This window comes from Piliocolobus tephrosceles, chromosome 6 (assembly GCF_002776525.5).
Source record: "Piliocolobus tephrosceles isolate RC106 chromosome 6, ASM277652v3, whole genome shotgun sequence".
NCBI classification, from domain to species: Eukaryota; Metazoa; Chordata; class Mammalia; order Primates; family Cercopithecidae; genus Piliocolobus; species Piliocolobus tephrosceles.
Window position 1 is genome coordinate 90,098,366 of NC_045439.1, and position 18,272 is coordinate 90,116,637.

The 18,272-nt window shown below is 39.8% G+C and overlaps 1 protein-coding gene across 5 annotated transcripts in view; it reads right to left on the reverse strand.

Moving 5' to 3' along the window:
- Positions 1-18,272, reverse strand: part of LOC111527175 (5-formyltetrahydrofolate cyclo-ligase) — a 72,715-nt gene that overhangs the window by 30,510 nt on the left and 23,933 nt on the right. For all 5 annotated transcript variants that reach the window (XM_023193383.1, XM_023193382.3, XM_023193384.3 and 2 more), the window contains exon 2: positions 12,321-12,582. In XM_023193383.1, the coding sequence (XP_023049151.1) occupies positions 12,321-12,528 (208 nt within the window). In that variant the 5' untranslated portion in view covers positions 12,529-12,582. The remainder of the gene's footprint in view (positions 1-12,320; positions 12,583-18,272) is intronic.

Here is an 18,272-nt window from a genome sequence, read left to right on the forward strand (position 1 = left end):
GAGAATTGCTTGAACCTGGGAGGCAGAGGCCATAGTGAGCCAAGATTGTACCACTGCACTCCAGCCTGGCAACAGAGCGAGACTCCATCTCAAAAAAAAAAAAAAAAAAGAAAAGAAATCTACATTTTTACACATCAGAGTCAAACTGCTGAAAGAGAAAAACAACTTATTATAAACAGGGAAATACAAAAATACAATGAATGACTGACTTCTCATCAGAAACAATGGAGGACACAAGGCAGAAGATTAACACTGAAAATGCTGAAAGGAAAAAAATATATGTCAACTAAGAATTTTATCTTCAGCAAAACCCTTTCAAAAACAGAGGCAGAATAAGACATTCCTAGATAAACAAAAACTGACAGAATTAATTACTGGCAGAGCTGTATGAGAAAGACTAAAGAAAGTCCTTGGGGCCAAAAGGAAATTACACTGGATGGTAACTCAAATTCACAGGAAAGAATGAAGAACACTGGAAATAGTAAGTAGGAAGGTAAACACAAAAGACTGTTTTTTTCTCTTTTTTTCTATTCCTTTTTAAAACATAAGAGTTCTTAAAGCAATAATTACAACACTATTTGTTGGATTTATAGTACATACAGATGTAACTTACATTGTTTTGTGAATTAGGAGGAGAAGAGAGACCTTGGGGTAAAGGAGGAGGATCTCTTCTGAGTGCACTCAGACCCAGCAGACTCAACATCCAAAAACTGGGCCCAGAACAAAGACAGCACTTGACTCTCATACATACTTCTAAAAGGGGATGGGCTAACTTGAGTCAGGCTTACACTGGCACAAAGCGAAAGCAAGAATACAGAGGCAGGACTGTTGGAAGCAAGTCCCCCAAAATCTGGTCATAAACTGGCCCCAAAACTGGCCATAAACAAAATCTCTGCAGCACTGTAACATGTTCATAATGGCCCTAACACCCATGCTGAAAGATTGTGGGTTTACCAGAACGAGGGCAAGGAACCATGGCCTGCCCAGGGCGGAAAACTGTTTAAAGGCATTCTTAAGCCACAAGCAATAGCATGAGCGATCTGTGCCTTAAGGACATCCTCCTGCTGCAGTTAACTAGCCCAACCTATTTCTTTAATTGGGCCCATCCCTTTGTTTCCCATAAGGGATACTTTTAGTTAGTCGAATATCTATAGAAACAATGCTAATGACTGGCTGGCTGTTAATAAACATGTGGGTAAATCTCTGTTCGGTGCTCTCAGCTCTGAATGCTGTGAGACCCCTGATTTCCCACTTCCCACCTCTATATTTCTGTGTGTATGTCTTTAATTCCTCTAGCGCCACTGGGTTAGGGTCTCCCTGACTGAGCTGGTCTCAGCACAGGACAAAGAGAGTTAATCAAATTGTAACAGGTTCAGAACTCAGGATTACACATGACCATTGCTATGCAACTCAGATGGCCATTATCTAGGTTTGCCCTAGTGTCTACCAAGCCTTATTCCGTGGCCTTCACTATGGTGCCAGGTGGCCGTATCTCAGGCCTGCTTAGTCGGTTTATGACCTTCACTCCACTCCTTAGGTAAAACAGAACACTCGAAGTCACTAGTTACAGAGAACAGGAATCTATAAACTCATACTGTAAAACAAAGGAAAATTTGTTTTTCTTCTCTCTATGTGGAGTGAGTGGTGAATCTCCAGAGCACATTCTTTTGTTTCCTGGCTTCTTAGATATTACTATCAAGACTTTTCCTGGGTCTGGACTGTGCCCGTTGCTGCCTCTGAGACAAGTCAGCCTAATACAGGAAAGCTTATTTCTTTTTCTTTTTCTTTTATTTTTCTTTCTTTCTTTAATTTCCTGCCTCAATATGAAAATAATAACATAAATGGGGAAGGAAGAATGGAATTATATAAGAACAAAATTGCTATATTTTACTGGAATCAGGTGAATACTAATCTGAAACAGACTATACTAAATAAAAGATGTAATCCCTCCAGCAACCACTAAAACAATTTAAAACATAGCTTAAAAATCAACAGAGGAAATAAAAGAGCTCTTTAAAAAAAAATTCAACACAAAAAATTTTCTTTTTCATTTGTATCATGCTTTTGAAATTCCACTAAATGACCAGTACTTCCCAAATTTTTCACTAAGGTAACTGCAGAGAAAGTTAAAATCCCTGGAGGGTCTGCCTGCAGGCCTGCCCACAGAGCCAGTTTTTGCTTTAATATTTTGTGTTTTACCTTTAAATTTTTATCCTTTTTTTTGAGTTGGAGTCTCACTCTGTCCCCCAGGCTGGAGTCCAATGGTATGATCTTGGCTCACTGAAACTTCTGCCTCCTGGGTTCAAGCAATTCTTCTGCCTCAGCCTCCTGAGTAGCTAGGATTACAGGCACCCACCAGCATCCCCAGCTAATTTTTATCCTTAAAATTTGTGAATTTTATTTATCTTCTATATGCTACCTTTGTGATTGTGTTTGTTATAAAAATAATGTGTGGTTTTGTATGTTTGTATGTTTGTTTTTCCAGTTTGTTTCTGCTAAAATGTTTAAGTCAAATTAATAGTTAAAGAAAATTTACCCAATAGGGCCTGTAATAGATGCCTTCTTGAGAAGCAGAGGCCTAAATCAGTGGCTTTCAAACATTTTAGAACCTACATCATGACCCATTTTATACACAGCACATGCATATACACAGCACATGCATATACACACACATGCGCACACATATATACACACAAAACTCTGACTAAAATCAAAATTTCTTTCCTAGCTCTTTCTTGTTTAATTAATCACAGGACTTCTTGCAAGTGATTCTGGTTCCCTGTGTCACTACACCCAAAGAACACTTAAATTTTTACAGTGGATTTGACTGCTTTAACCAAGTAATGACATGGGCAGTTAGGAAGATATTTTTTGTTTCTGTTCAATTTTCATCTCATAATTTGCTGCCTACTTCATCTAATAGTAAATTAGCTTATTCTGCTTTTTTTTCTTTTTCTTTTTTTGAGATGGACTCTCACTCTGTCACCCAGGCTGGAGTGCAGTGATGCGATCTCAGCTCACTGCAAGCTCCACCTACCGGGTTCACACCATTCTCCTGCCTCAGCTTCCCAAATAGCTGGGAATACAGGCACCCGCCCCCACGCCCAACTAATTTTTTTTTTTTTTTTTGTATTTTTTAGTAGAGATGGGGTTTCACCATGTTAGCCAGGATGGTCTCGATCTCCTGACCACGTGATCCACCCGCCTCAGCCTCCCATAGTGCTGGGATTACAGGCGTGAGCCACAACGCCCGGCCTCTGTTTGTTTATTTATGGATAATAATCAATACAAATCTGATTTTGTAGATGACGATTAGCATAAAAGATAAACATTGATGGATCATGTGCTATTATATCTGCATTTCTTTGTAGTACTAGTACTATCAGTCATTCACTCAATATACAATTTTCAGGTGTACTTTAAAAAGGATATTTAAGTTACTGAAGAAAGAGATGGTACCTCAGATTCATCAGGGCACTGTGCTAAGCCCAAACATACCAAAAAAAAAAAAGTTTGAAGATTATTTATATGTTTCTCTAAAGTACCATCAGGTGAAAGTTACATGAAGCCATAAGCTTAATATGGAGAGTAATTTTCTAACCTTTTATAAAGTGGGGTAAATGAAAAGGGATTCCCTATTAAATGGTGGACTCCTAATCCCTGCAAGTAGTAAAGCAAAAACTTTTAAATTACACATATAGGATATAATAAAGCAAATCCAATAGCAAAAGGTATGCTAGGGTGTTAAAATACAGGGAGAAAACAAAGGAAGAAGTGTTTAGATATGACTAAGAAATCTAAGAAGACTTTTGGAGGAGGCAGCATTTAAGCTGGGCATTCATTTACACACAAGTCTTTACTACCCTAGCTTGAAATTTAAGGTTCAGAGGAATAAACTAAAAAAAGAGTTTATTTTTTCTAACACAACTTCACTCCTCTTAAAAATTCTGCCCTTCCTCTGAATTAAATGTATACAGAAATATATATAAACCTAATAGACATTTTAATGTCTCAATTAGGTGATAAAAGTTGACGGCCAGGCGCAGGGGCTCACGCCTGTAATCCCAGCACTTTGGGAGGCTGAGGCGGGCGGATCATGAGGTCAGGAGATCAAGACCACCCTGGCTGACACGGTGAAACCCCGTCTCTGCTAAAAATACAAAAAATTAGCCGGGCGTGGTGGCGGGCACCTGTAGTCTCAGCTACTCAGGAGGCTGAGACAGGAGAATGGCGTGAACCCGGGAGGCAGAGCTTGCAGTGAACCGAGATCGCGCCGCTGCACTCCAGTCTGGGCAATGAGCAAGACTCCATCTCAAAAAAAAGAAAAAAAAAAAAGATTGAATTGGAAAAACAGTTTAAACACCTGAAGTTCTATTTATAGCGAGGTTTAAGTCACCTGGGTTAGTCCTTTTAAAGATAGTTAAGTGTTCAATAGTACACTCAATGAATCATTATGCTTGAGTAGAACATTTAGCAGGCTAGCCCATCTTGGGAAGAATAATAGGCCATAACCCCTAAGGAACTATCTTTTAATCTTAATGGGCTGGGAGTTAACAAGAAGCAAATTACCATTCTCTGAAATGAGGATATATTCTAAAGCCGCTACAAAAGATAAAATAGACAATTCTGGAACAAGTCCAAGGAAGCCTATCATGAGTGCACTTATAATTCAAATGAAAGGCCCTGATAGAAATCAAAGCTGTAGCTGGTTCTTCCTGTGTATTTAGTTGAATACAAAATGACTGAAAAATAAAGCTTAACTTTGAGACCAGTGTACTTTTAGATACATATGACTCAGTCCAAGTTCTTACTTGGGAAAATATGACAATGTTCCCATGCACACAATTACCAAGGGTACCTGTGCCATGAATAACGGTTTTAATGCAGTATGCTGTCAGGAGAGAGAAGAAAATCTAGGTAGTAAAGCAATCTTAATGAATGAAGTGTGAAGAAAAATGGCACTTCAAAGGGCACTGGAGTGGAAACCAGAACTGGGTGACCTCGCGTTATCATTAACTGTGTGTCCTTGGGGGAGTGACTTAACCTCCCTGGGTTGCAGTTATCCCATCTGAAAACAAAGAAGATGAAGCAAGGACAGTAAGGGTTCACTCTCCCTCCCACAGTGCCTAACTCAGGAGGCAATGTTCTCAATTGTCCAGAGAGGGAGGTCACCCAAAATGCCTACAATGGCATGTGCGATGTGAAAAAGCACATTCCAAAATTACAGTTGCTTTCATTTACTTTTAGTCATAACTTATTTCAAAAGTTCAAATACAATTAGTGAGGAGGATTTTTGTTAAGCTAAAGAAACACATGTTAAAGGTTTAGAAACACTTTCAATGAGAAGATAAGCTGTAACTCATATCAAAATATCATACCATGTAGGATCTTATAACTACTTATTTCTAGGCTTAGTAAAAATTAAACATTCTCATAGACATGCTGACAGTCACTGGTGGGACCAGTGGTGTTAGAGTCTCCACAGAATATTATTAAAAATACCCAGACTGTCAGAAAATAAATGTCTGTTATTTAAGCTGCACTGCCCACTCCCCACAAAAAATTAAAAACAAACCCAGAGACTGTATTGACCCAGCAGCTGTTATAGATTTGACTTGGCACATGGGCTCAGGAAACAATCTAAGTATTACTCCATGTACTTAGCCTTACAGAAGAACACAGAAGAGGAGATATGGCAGGTTCAGCATATTTACCTCATCCAGAGCCCAGCAGCTACCTCAGTACACTGCTTCTTTTGCCTTCTCACTCACACAAGGTACAGCAAGAGCCAAGGGGCACACAGGTCACCTTCACGCAGAGAAGCTGCAACCTCCATTTCCTGCCCATCTTTTGTAGAGATCTAGTTCCACAGACCCAAGGCTTCCATGCCAACTCACAGCTCCCAATTCAGGTATAGCAGCACACAGTAACAGGCAGGTACAGGTACAGGTACATCCCACGTTATCACAACTCTATGGCTTCCCAAAAACTAGTGCTGAGAGAAGATAAGTTTCAAGGATATTCCCCCAGGCAGGTCCAGCTTAGTCCAGGACTGATGTTAACTCTTTACTCACAAATATAAAAAATGCTGATTGGGTGCCGTGGCTCACACCTATAAGCCCAGCACTCTGGGAGGCCAAGGCAGGAGGATTGCTTGAGGCCAGGAGTTCGAGATCAGCCTGGGCAACAGAGTAGACCTGTCTCTACAAAAAATTTAAAAATTAGTTAGTCAGGCATGGTAGTGTGCATGTGTAGTCCCAGCTACTCAGGAGGCTGAGGTTGGAGGATCACTTGAGCTCAGGAGTTCAAGGTTACAGTAAGCTATGATTACACTCCTGCACTCCAGTCCGGGTGACAGAGTGAGACCTTGTCTCTAAAAACAACAAGTTACAGCACCTTATAAAACAACTGACTCTGGTATACTTTTTAATGTGTCCCTGTGCACATGCATATAGTTTTTTAAATCCAGCTTTTCTTTTATAGCTATAAAGTGTTGATCATCTATTCATTTACACAGGCATTCTTTGAATTCAAAACTGTTAGCTTCACCTCAAGAAACCTTTACTGAAAGTCTACCACATAAACCACATGACTATGTACCAGGGATACAAATGATTTAGAAGAAGGTTTCTGCTCCTAAAGAGTCTAAGTCTATCAGCAAAGAAAAGAGAAACACTTCCAAAAAGAATAAAACATGGTAATATATGTAAAGTACCACATACATAAGAATTAAGGAAGAAAGAGACTAGTACATTGTAGGGAGCCAGGGAAGGTTTGGGGAAAATAATTTCTGCTTAGTGTTAATAACTACCATGTATTGATCTCTGACTACATGGCAAACTATACTAGGCACTTTACATATATCATCTTACTTTATCCTCTCAACAACACAGTTAGTCAGTACTGTAATTATCTCCAGTTTTCAGATGGGAAATTTGGACTTTGAGATGTTAAGTAATTCTGCCCAAGTGGTAAAGGCCACATTCAAACTCAGATCAGTCTGACTCCAAAGCTAGTGATCTTAAGCACCAGACTAGAAGAGACTATCCTGAAGAAACATATAATATATTCTAGCCTGGAAAATGGTATAAACAAAATCACTTTCACAGTAAAGCACATAGCATTACCCTATGCTTGACCACTCAACATCAGCAAAAACAACAGCAGCCACAGCAGCAACAAGGGCATTTTTACTGAGCATCTACTATGTGTCAAACACTATTCAGACATTATCTCATTTAAGCTCCATAACAGATATGCAAGGTAGGTCTGAATCCACTTACAGGCAAGAAGACAAACTCTGAGAAGTTAAGTGATCTTCCCAAGGTAACACAATTAGAAAGGAGCAAAACTAGAATCCAAATCCAGGTTGGTCTGATTCTCAAATCCATATTTTCCATTACTAGGAAATACTGTCTTCCAGCAGACCACTTTGGCTGAAATAAGGAACTGTACCAAGGAGGCACAAGTATTAAGGCAGAAAGGCAGGTAAGGCCCAGAAAGTGGCCTCAATGTTTGGATTTCATCCAATGTCCCTTCTTTTGGCAACAACCAGCAGGAATCATTGTTTGCTCAGGTACACAGATCTATTCAGCATACAGAGAAGGCCTGAATAGGGTAGATGACCCGTACAGAAAGGTACTTTGGAAAAGTTAATATGGCCAGGAAACCAATTTAAAGTTTACTCCAATGGAACAGACACGAAGAATGAAAATTGTAGACAAAGAATTCTCCCAAAACTGGAATTAGAGAAAGACAGGTGACAAAAACATTACAAAGAAAAATCTGGTAATAACTGGATGGTGAGAAGGAGGCAAGGATAATTCCATGTCTACAAAGAAGCTGCTAACAGAAATATGAAAAACACAAAAAGAATAAGAATGAATTTCGACATGCTGAAAATAAGGAACAGTGAGACATCTAAGTGTTCAACAAAAGCTGAAAAAAGCTAAAAGTTCAACAAAAAGTTGAACAGGAGAGCAAAAAGAAGAGAGCCCTGTGACATGCCAGCACAAACCTGCTTCTGTGAGAACAGGCTAGTTAACTCCACAACACTGGGAACCAAGTCCATGCTGTTCCCTGCTATGTCCCCATCACACCTCCCACAGAGCAGTGCTCTATACATCTTTTCTGAAGAAAGTATTATAAGCCAATACAAATTTCTCCAGCATCCCGAGGATATCATGACTCCATCAAATATGCCTTGATGAAATCCATACCCACTATCTTTTATTATATTCTTGCAGATGCCATGCAATCCTAACAAAGAAAGAAATGAAGTCAATGTGAGCTACTTATAGTGAACCAATCATAACCCTCCCAAAAGTACTGATCATGAACAACCTAGAAGGGTAGTTCAAAGACTCTGTCCTTGATGATGCCTCACTTGATTACTTTAAAATGTTTTATTTGAGGACTAGAAAGTCTTCATTATGATCATTAAGTTATGGCTCAGGTACCTACACATAGATATTAATTCCCAAAAAGCCTCCAAGAGGATCATAAGTTAAAAATCAACACTGGCAAAGCTATGACTGCAAAGAGCCTATTATACTCTGCAGAATTTCAGAAATGATTGATAGCAGAGGTGAGTTTAGTTTTGACTCTCCAGTATCCATTCCCCCTTGTTCTGGAAACACAACAAACACTCTCACCGTACTCTCAGCTCAGTGGTTTGGGTAGGGCTGCCGAGCTGGGCATATGACCTAGTCTAAGTCAACTGGCACTTCTTTTCTTCCTGGTCACAAAGAATGGGTCAGCGACAGGCACGTAAGACCCAGGCGTAAGCCAGTCAGCCAATTCCATATCTCTGGCCATAGTGATTAATTTCAAGATGCCCATTTGGGTCAAGAAGATTTAGGACCAGGACTTTATCAGACTGTTAGAAAACAAACTTGTTCTTTATTGCTAACAGTAAGGATGCCATGGAACCTAGAGCTGCTATGGGCCACCATGTGGCACCAGTAAATGAAACTGACATAGATGGAAGCAAAGCCAAAAGGCAGAGATAGACTGGATCCTAATGCCACTGACCCAGCCAGCCCTTCTGTGAACTTTTCAGTCTCTGGGCCGATAAAATCTCATTTTAGCTTAAGCCAGGTTGAATCAGACTATATACTTGCACTGGAAAAATTCCTGCCCTAATCTAATCGCCCAAGTAGCCCTTACCTTGAAGATAAACTTGGGAAAGAATCCGACCCTCTATTTCATTTAGCAATCTATTTCTTTTGCTACATATATAATACAAGAATAGCCCATGGGAAATTTTTGCTTAGGAACTTATCATTGCAACTGAGGACACAAAAGCTCACTCTTTTCTAAGCTCTGATAATGTGAGCAAACAAGAAAGATAAACAGACAACGAAAGCTATACCAAGGACAGTCTGAGCTCTGATCAGCTTGTCCCAAACATTGTAAAGCTAGATTTATGCTTAAGCACTGAAGTTGCCACATTTTAAGTTGCTGATGCAAGTAGACATCCACATTACAGAGGGTGATGTTAGAAGACAACAAACAGCCGAGGCTGCCTACTCAAACATTTCTATAAACAACAGCAGCAAGCTTTGACCCCAGACTGTAGTTTCGAGAAACTGTGGGTATAATCCTCTATCCCTCTGCAACCCAGATTGCAAGTATCTGCAAAGAAAAATGCATGGGGGAAAAAGGGGTCACTGTTACTACAAATACAGCATGAATAAATGCTATGAAGGAGAAATAAAAAAATGAACAACCAGTTGTGGGGTATTTTTGGTGGACTTTTTCCTATTCAGAACCATATTCTAAATTTCTGTTTTTAATATTCAGTATCTTTTCATTTGACACTTATATTTGACAAATACTACAGGTTAGGATATTCTGTTTATGTTCATTTTCTGTCTCACCAGCTATAGTGTGAGTCCCTTCAAATCAGGGCCTTATCTTTCCAGACCTAAAAGAGTATCTGACACAAAGTAGATGTGTGAAAATATCTGCTGAAAATTACCAAAATATTAACTACTTGGCTAGTAATGAGTTTATCTTACAATGAATAATTCTGACTTCCTTGCTTAAAATTAATATATTACCATTTATTCGATAGCTCCTATGTGCCAAACGACGTGCTAAAAACCATACACAGGCCGAGCGTGGTGGCTCACGCCTGTAATCCCAGCACTTTGGGAGGCCGAGGCAGGTGGATCATCTAAGGTCAGGAGTTCGAGATCAGCCTGACCAACATGGTGAAACCCCATCTCTATTAAAAATACAAAATTAGCTGGCCATGGTGGCACATGCCTATAATCCTAGCTACTTGGGATGCTGAGGCAGGAGAATCACTTGAACCCAGGAGGCGGAAGTTGCAGTGAGCTGAGATCGCACCATTTGCACTCCAGCCTGGGTGACAGAGCAAAACTCTGTCTTAAAAAAAAAAAAAAAAACATACATAAATGATTGACTCACTTATTTGGATTGAGATTATCCTAATCAGGAAGTGCAAATAAGTTAAAAGGAAAAATAATGCTTCTTCCTTACTCTTTTCACCTCTGTACTTGAATAGAACTAGAACAAATGCACAGGAGTTCGAAGTGACATACTTTAGCTCAACCCAAGGAAGATGTTCTAGAAGGAGCAGAGCTGTTCTAAAAGGAATGAGCTGCCTCTAGAGGAATTGGTTACTGGAGGAAACCAAGTAAAATTTCAATCAGAGATGATGCAAGCATTGAAGGAGCTGTTAACAGAGTCAACTGGAATTGGGACAGTATCCTAGGTTCCACTATTAAGCATTAAGTTTGAGCAAAGTCAGTAGTTATAATTTCCCATCTTTTCTTATCTATAACCCTAGACTGTTCTCCAAATACTCTGTATTCCCTTATTATCTCATTGCCTTGAAATGCTTGCAAGCTTTCCCCTTGAAAATATGAAAGAGTTTTAAAATGCTGACATTCATCTGGCCTATTGATGCAGGACATGAAGGAGGTAGATCTGAATATATTTTTGGTGCCTAAACATCTAGCAAAGCCCAAGACTGGACAATACAGGAAAAGTTAAACTAGCAAAGTACATAATCCCTCTACGGTTATGAGTCCTTGACCCTCTCCCCTCCCACTCCATCATACTGACTTTATAGGCAATGGCATTGTATTGGAAGGGGCAGAAACTGAGTAAAGACTGCATAAAGTTGTGCTGGGGCTTCTTTGCAACCATTTAAGTCTCAGTCAAAAATATACATCTCTAAGATGGGTTTCAGGCATTATACTAAAAAATAATACCCTTAGCTTATTTTGCTTTCAGCTCTTTACCTGTTTCATAATGATAAAACTTCCCAAGCAGCTGTTGGCCAGAAAACAGCATGTATTAAGACCCAGCAGTAGAGAAGGCAAAGTGGAGTTGGGAAACAGAGATACTCAGAGTGGCTGGAACTCAGACTATGAAGTGGGGAGTAGAAAGATGTGAAAATAGAAAGATAGCAGGGCCAAGATCGGGAAGAACCTCATTAAGTAGTGTTCACTTCAACCTAAGGGCAACAGTAAGTCACAGAAAGACTTTAAGGAGGGGAGAGAAGTGGCAGATTTGTGTTTTCAAAATCTTGTTTCAATTACTTTTAAATAACCAATAAAGAGGAAGGAGAAGATGCAAGACATGGTGAGAAAGAACAGTTAAAAGGCCTTTCCCGGAATGCAGGCAGGAGGAGATGTCAGCTTAGACTGCAGTAGTAGCAGTGGGTTAGAGAGAAATGGACAGATTCACTAAATATGCAGTAGGTAAAATCATCAGGACTTAGCAATAGACCACATGTGGGGCACGAGAGAAAGAGGGGAGTCAAGGATGACCTGGAGATTTCTGGCATGGCCAGCTGGGTAGCTGGTGGTGCCATGTACTGAGATAAACACATGGTAGGTAGTCGAGGCTAAGGGGACCATGACTCAGTTTGGAACATCTCATGTTTGAGATGTATATGTGACATCCAAGTAGAGATGTACAGAAAGTAGTTTTCAGGTCTGAACTGGAGATATAAGTGCTAATTAGCATTAATAGTAATATGCTCATTAGCAAGCAGGCCATAACTGAAACCACAGGAAATAATGATTCAGGAAAAATACATAATTCAGCCCACAAGGTAGGGCAACAATATGTGAGAAGTCAACAATATTATTCGTTTACACTTCACAGTTTTCAAAAGGCATCACATCCTAAACCAAGTAATACAGGTGTCTTGGAACGTAGGCAAAATACAAATTAATCCCTACAGGAAAAGCAACTCCCACTGACCCACACATAACAGGTGAATCTGAGATCTAACAACTGGTCATAACCTAACAACATCCTAACACCATAATACTCACCTGTGGACAAGGCCTCCTCCCGAACATCACCCTCACCAGGCTGAGGGATATTCCAGGATGTTCTGGGAAGTAAGGAAATTTCCTCTGGTGATGCTAGTCTCACCATATCCATGTGATTGCTCTGGAACTGATACCGAGGGATGAAGCAGACTTTGCCTCGTTGGAAAATGTCCTTGATAATCTCTTCTGTCTCAATTTCATCTTGCATGCTCAGAAAGATGGAAATTCTTTCGGACTTTTGATACTCACTGTGGGCAATCACCTAAATGGGAAATTATGGCAATTATATTTTCCAAGACTATATTTAGTAACTCCCCTTAACAGTTCTTCCTTTCTCTCTCAGCCTTCTCCAATTTCTTTAAATATTAAAAAGAAAAAAAAGGTGGGCGGAGCAGAGTGATATAGTGGGTCAGACAGTGTTGCATCCTGAAGCCTGACTTTTAGTTTGGGACCCAGCACTTACCTGCTCCTTTTATCCCTTCCTGGTACACCCACTCTGGTAGGTGTGAAAACCCATTAAAAGGTCACTGTGGAGACAAGCTATTTATCTAGAGAATTCCAGGCTTGATCCCCACCTACCCATTTTAGTAGTCTTCGGTCATTTCACATGCTTTCCCTAGAGTCTGCTTTATTTTATCTCTGAATCTTGCCTCCCACAAGCTTCTCCACTCCTTGGATTGTCAGGCTTCTCTCTCCTCCCAAATTCTACCCATTTAAAGTCCAACACAAGCCCTAACTTTTCCTAACTTCTGCCGAACCCTTACTACATTTAGAGTTAATATATAACAATAATGTATTGTCATGAGTGGATCACTAATTGTTTCATGTGCCCTAAATGTGGTATCTCTAACCGGTCCATGAACTGAGCTCTCTGAGGCAGAGAACATGCCTTATAATTCTCTCTTAGCTCTGCCATCCCCATCCCATTTCCTAAAATTCACCTGTTCAAATGAATATCAAAATATTCACAATTATGCGGAGAGAGCAGATCCTGACGAAAGAAATAATTTTCAATTGAATCATCCATCAGGCAGGAGAAGGGAATTGAGCTTTGCTCATCATAGAAATGTCAACAATCTCAGGAACTTATCCAGACTCAGAAGTTAGTCCTTCACTCTCCCTTTTCCTTTTTTTTTTTTTTTGTTTTATATATATATATATATATAGACAGGGTCTCCCTCCATTCCCCAGGCTGGAGTGCAGTGGCACAATCTGCAACCTCTGCCTCTTAGGCTCAGGCAATCCTCCTGCCTCAGCCTCCAGAGTAGCTGGGACCACAGGTGCAACCACTATGTCCAGCTGATTTTTCGTATTTTTTTGTGGAGACAGGGTTTCACCATGTTGCTCAGGCCGGTCTCAAACTCCTGAGCTCAACTGATCCACCCACCTGGACCTCCCAAAGTGCTGGGATTACAGGTGTGAGCCACTGCACCTGGCCAGCTCTCTTTTTTTCCCTTCCTTTTCTGTTCTTACCTGTTTGCCAAACTAAAAAGAAAAGAATACTTTTCTTATTCTTTATCAGACTTTTTAATACTTTTGTTATTATTATATAATTGTAAGCCATAGAAGTAGCTTATAAATATGACTAGCAAAAAGATACAGGAATAGAAAGTCAAGGTATTACTAATAAAAAAGGAAACACAGAAATCAAGTAGATAGAGCACATCAAACCAGTCTAAGAAAGAAAGTTAACTCTCACATTCTGAAAATTTACAAAATTGTTTTGAGGCCTGAAATGGGCAAAGAAAGGAAATGTGAAACCTAGACCTGGGCAGGCCTGGGGCTTTGGGCATCCGACTACTATATGAGAAAGTTAAGTATCCTTTTTGCTCTCTTTACAGCAGAATATAGAAGATCGAGAGTTGAATAAGTAGTAATAAACATCAGTTAACATTCAGTGTGAGACTGTGCATACATATTTATCTTCCTTCCTCAAATCCCATTAATGTGACGGTAAAGAACCACAAAAAAGAAAATCCATTAGAGTGCTGAGAACAAGGGAACAGAGACCTAATTTCTGTAAGACAAAGAGTGGATGGGACAGTATTTTGCTGACAAAACAGCAGCAGATCACAACACTCAGAGAATAAGGGTGCAAGTCAGGCAGAATCCATTCCTCCCTTGAAATCCCAAAGCAACTATAAAAGGCAGAGGAAATCCCCATTAGCTAAGACACCTTCATTCACAAATATGTACAGACAATAAAGGCTCATCAAACATTTTGAAAAGTCAAAATACAAAATAGGAGGATGAAAAAAAAAAACAAGAAGGGGAGAAAAAATGGACAAACAGGACAGATAATTTTTTGAAATTCTAATTAGTTTTCTCAGACAAACTCAAGAAGATAATTCCATTTCTAAAATAACAATAGACTGCTAGGGGAGGAAGCAATCAGGGAATCATGAAATAATCAATGGAAACTAAAATTGTGATTAGCAAAATTAAAACAACTTAGGAGACAGCCTTGGAGTAGGGGAAAAGACAAAAATAGGAAAAATGAAAAAAATGTTAAGAAATACAGAAGATCAATCTATGATTTTTATTATCTGATTAACAAGAGTTCCAAAAAGGCACAAAGGAAAAAGAAATAATCAAAGAAGATATACTTGGCTCACACCTGTAATCCCAGCACTTTTGGAGGCGGAGGCGGGTAGATCATCTGAGGTCAGGAGTTCGAGGCCAGCCTGACCAACAAGGTAAAACCCCATCTCTATTAAAAATACAAAATTAGCCAGGTGTCATGGCGCATGCCTGTAGTCCCAGATACTTGAGAGGCTGAGGCAGAAGAATCCCTTGAACCCAGGAGGCAGAAATTGAGCCAAGATCACGCCATAACACTCAAGCCTGAGCAACAAGAACAAAACTCCATCTCAAAAAAAAAAAAAAAAAGTAAAAGAAAAACACTAGTCTCCATATTGAATGGGGGCCATGGGTGCTGAGCAGAACAAAGAAAATAATTTTAAATTTGAAATTCAAACTATCAATCTAGTATGAGGGTAAAACATTTCCTAAAGTATATTTAAAAGTTTACCACCCCCATAGATACTTTCTCAAAAAAAATTATCTGAAGATATACTCTAATAAGATGAAAGGAAAAGAATCCAAGAGAGAAAAAGATACTAGACTCAAAAAGCGGTCCTAACTCAGAAGTGGAGTAAGGAGGAACCCCAGGGCAATGGCAGTGCAATGGGCCAGAGGCAACCAGACCAGAAGAAGCAAGGGGCTGGAGTGTTTTCAAAAAGAGAGTGGATTTATTTTAACAGACGATGAAAAAGAATATATTGATAAGACAGATATTTTTGATTTGTCAAAAAAAGAAAAATAAAGGCAATCAGAAGCTCCTGGAAAAATATAGAACTAAATTAGAAATATGCTCCAAATGGGAACAAAGTAAAACAGAGAATGATTTTGAGCAATTATGGAGGAAAAGAGAAAAGCTTTGGTATTAACACTTGAAACATTACCTTCCTAGTTACACATATCTAGTGACATAAAGTTATGTCTTTTCTTACATATTCAATCATACAACTTGGTTCTATGATGAATACCATCTATAGAACAAAAATACAGCTGGGCACGGTGGCTCACACCTATAATCCTGGCACTTTGGGAGGCCAAGGTGGGTGGATCACGAGGTCAAGAGGTTGAGACCATCCTGGCCAACATGGTGAAACCCTGTCTCTACTAAAAATACAAAAATTAGCTGGGTGTAGTGGTGCACGCCTGTAGTCCCAGCTACTCGGGAGGCTGAGCCAAGAGAATCACTTGAACCCGGGAGGCAGAGGTTGCAGTGAGCCAAGATTGTGCCACTGCACTCCAGCCTGGCGACAGAGCGAGACTCCATCTAAAAAAAAGAAAAAAAAAAAAAAAAACCAAGGTATGTATTCAGTGCTTTACATATTTTTGTAAATACTGTTTACTGTAAATACTATTTACTGAAATCTCAAGTTTGGAAATCGGTCACAAATACTGCTGAGTAGACTCATTATAGTTACAGAACAAAGTTTAAATATTACAAAACCTGGCTGGGTGTGGTGGCTCATGCCTGTAATCCTAGCACTTTGGGAGGCTGAGGCGGGTGGATGATGAGGTCAGGAGTTCAACATCAGCCTGGCCAAGATGGTGAAACCCTGTCTCTACTAAAAATACAAAAATTAGCCGGGCGTGGTGGCGGGCATCTGTAATCCCAGCTACTCGGGAGGCTGAGGCACAGAACTCCTTGAACCCAAGAGGCAGAGGTTGCAGTGAGCCGAGATTGCGCCACTGTACTCCAGCCTGGGCGACAGAGTAAGACTCTGTCTCAAAAAATGAAAAATTACAAAACTTGACAACATAACAATATAAATGTCAGAAACTGACAGAGGGAGTAGAAAACATAGTGAGTAAAGGGGCACTAATTTCCTCATCTTAATTAGTTAGGGAATCAAGATATGACATAAAGCTGAATTTCTTCACCATTTAAATTACTTCTCTGATAAATTTCTAAGTTATAAAAAGGTACAGTGACAATAAGAATAATATGCTTTTCTAAATGAAAGACATCATTTAACACCTTTATTGAGCATTCACTATGGCAAAACACTACACAGTACACTGATGTTTCCAGAGATGATCCATTGGTTAGTCATGAAATCAATAGCAGGCTATAATTTTTAAATGAAATAGAATAGCAAATGTTAAAGTTCGAGTCAGGCACAGGGGCTCACGCCTGTAATCCCAGCACTTTGAGAGCCAGAAGCGGGAAGATCACGAGGTCGAGTTCGAGACCACCCTGGCCAACATGGTGAAACCCCATCTCTACTAAAAATAGAAAAATTAGCTGGGCATGGTGGCACGTGCCTGTAATCCCAGCTACTTGGGAGGCTGAGGCAGGAGAATCGCTTGAACGTGGGTGGCGGAAGTTGCAGTGAGCTGAGATCATGCCACCGCACTCCAGCCTGGGCGACAGAGCAAGACTCTGTCTCGAAAAAAAGAGAAAATATTACATTTCATTGTATGTGGTAAGAGCTGTAAAATGTTCCTTGTATGTGTATATTTGTTTGTACAGAGTAAAATGTATTTATTACTGAGGGTGATGGGTCTGCTTTTTAATTTTTCTCTCTCCTCCTTTAATGCCAGCTCTCAGTTGTCATTCTATTGCTGTCAGTGACTCTGTATCTATGTAGCCACTATTCCCATCCACAGTTTATGAATTCTAATCTTCTATGGACGAAGACAACATAAAAGATTAGAAACTGAATTCATCTTTATTTCCCCCATGCTCCTCCAAAATTTGTTCCACTTCCTACATTCTTTATGCCCAAGGTTAAACACCATTATACCCAGCTCTAAATTTAGGAATCATAGGTGACTCTCCTCCCCTTCCAGTATTCTCTAACCTCTTCCAATCAGTTGCCAAGTACCGCTGTTTCTCACTTAACAGTCTCCCATTTGCCTCCTTTCCCCCCATCTTCACTGCCCATGCTCTGGTTTGCATCTTTTTCATCTTTCACTTGAATTGGCACAACAGCCCCTTACTGGTCTCCATATTTTTTTTTCTTTCTTCATTCCTCAACCCATTATCCAAATGCTATACTCTTCCTAAAGGACATATCAAAAAATAGGTAAAGCACTGAATACATCCCTTTACACACTTCTTTAACTCTCACAATCGACCTACAAGAGTGATATTATCCATTTTATAGACAAGGAACCAAGGGTTCTGAGAGATTATGAGATCTGTCCAAGGATATACAGTTAAAAGACAGTGGCGCCAGATTAAACCCAGATCTGTGTAGTTCCAACGCCCATGCTAAACTGTATCCTGTCATCTCTTGCCTAAATATCCCTACTCACACTCCCCTATCCCATCTTTCCCTTCACCTGAAAAAATTCATCTTGTTCTCCAAAATTCACCTCAACATTTTGCAATAGAAAGCTTTCCAATTCCCCCTCCCCAAGGCTACATTTCCA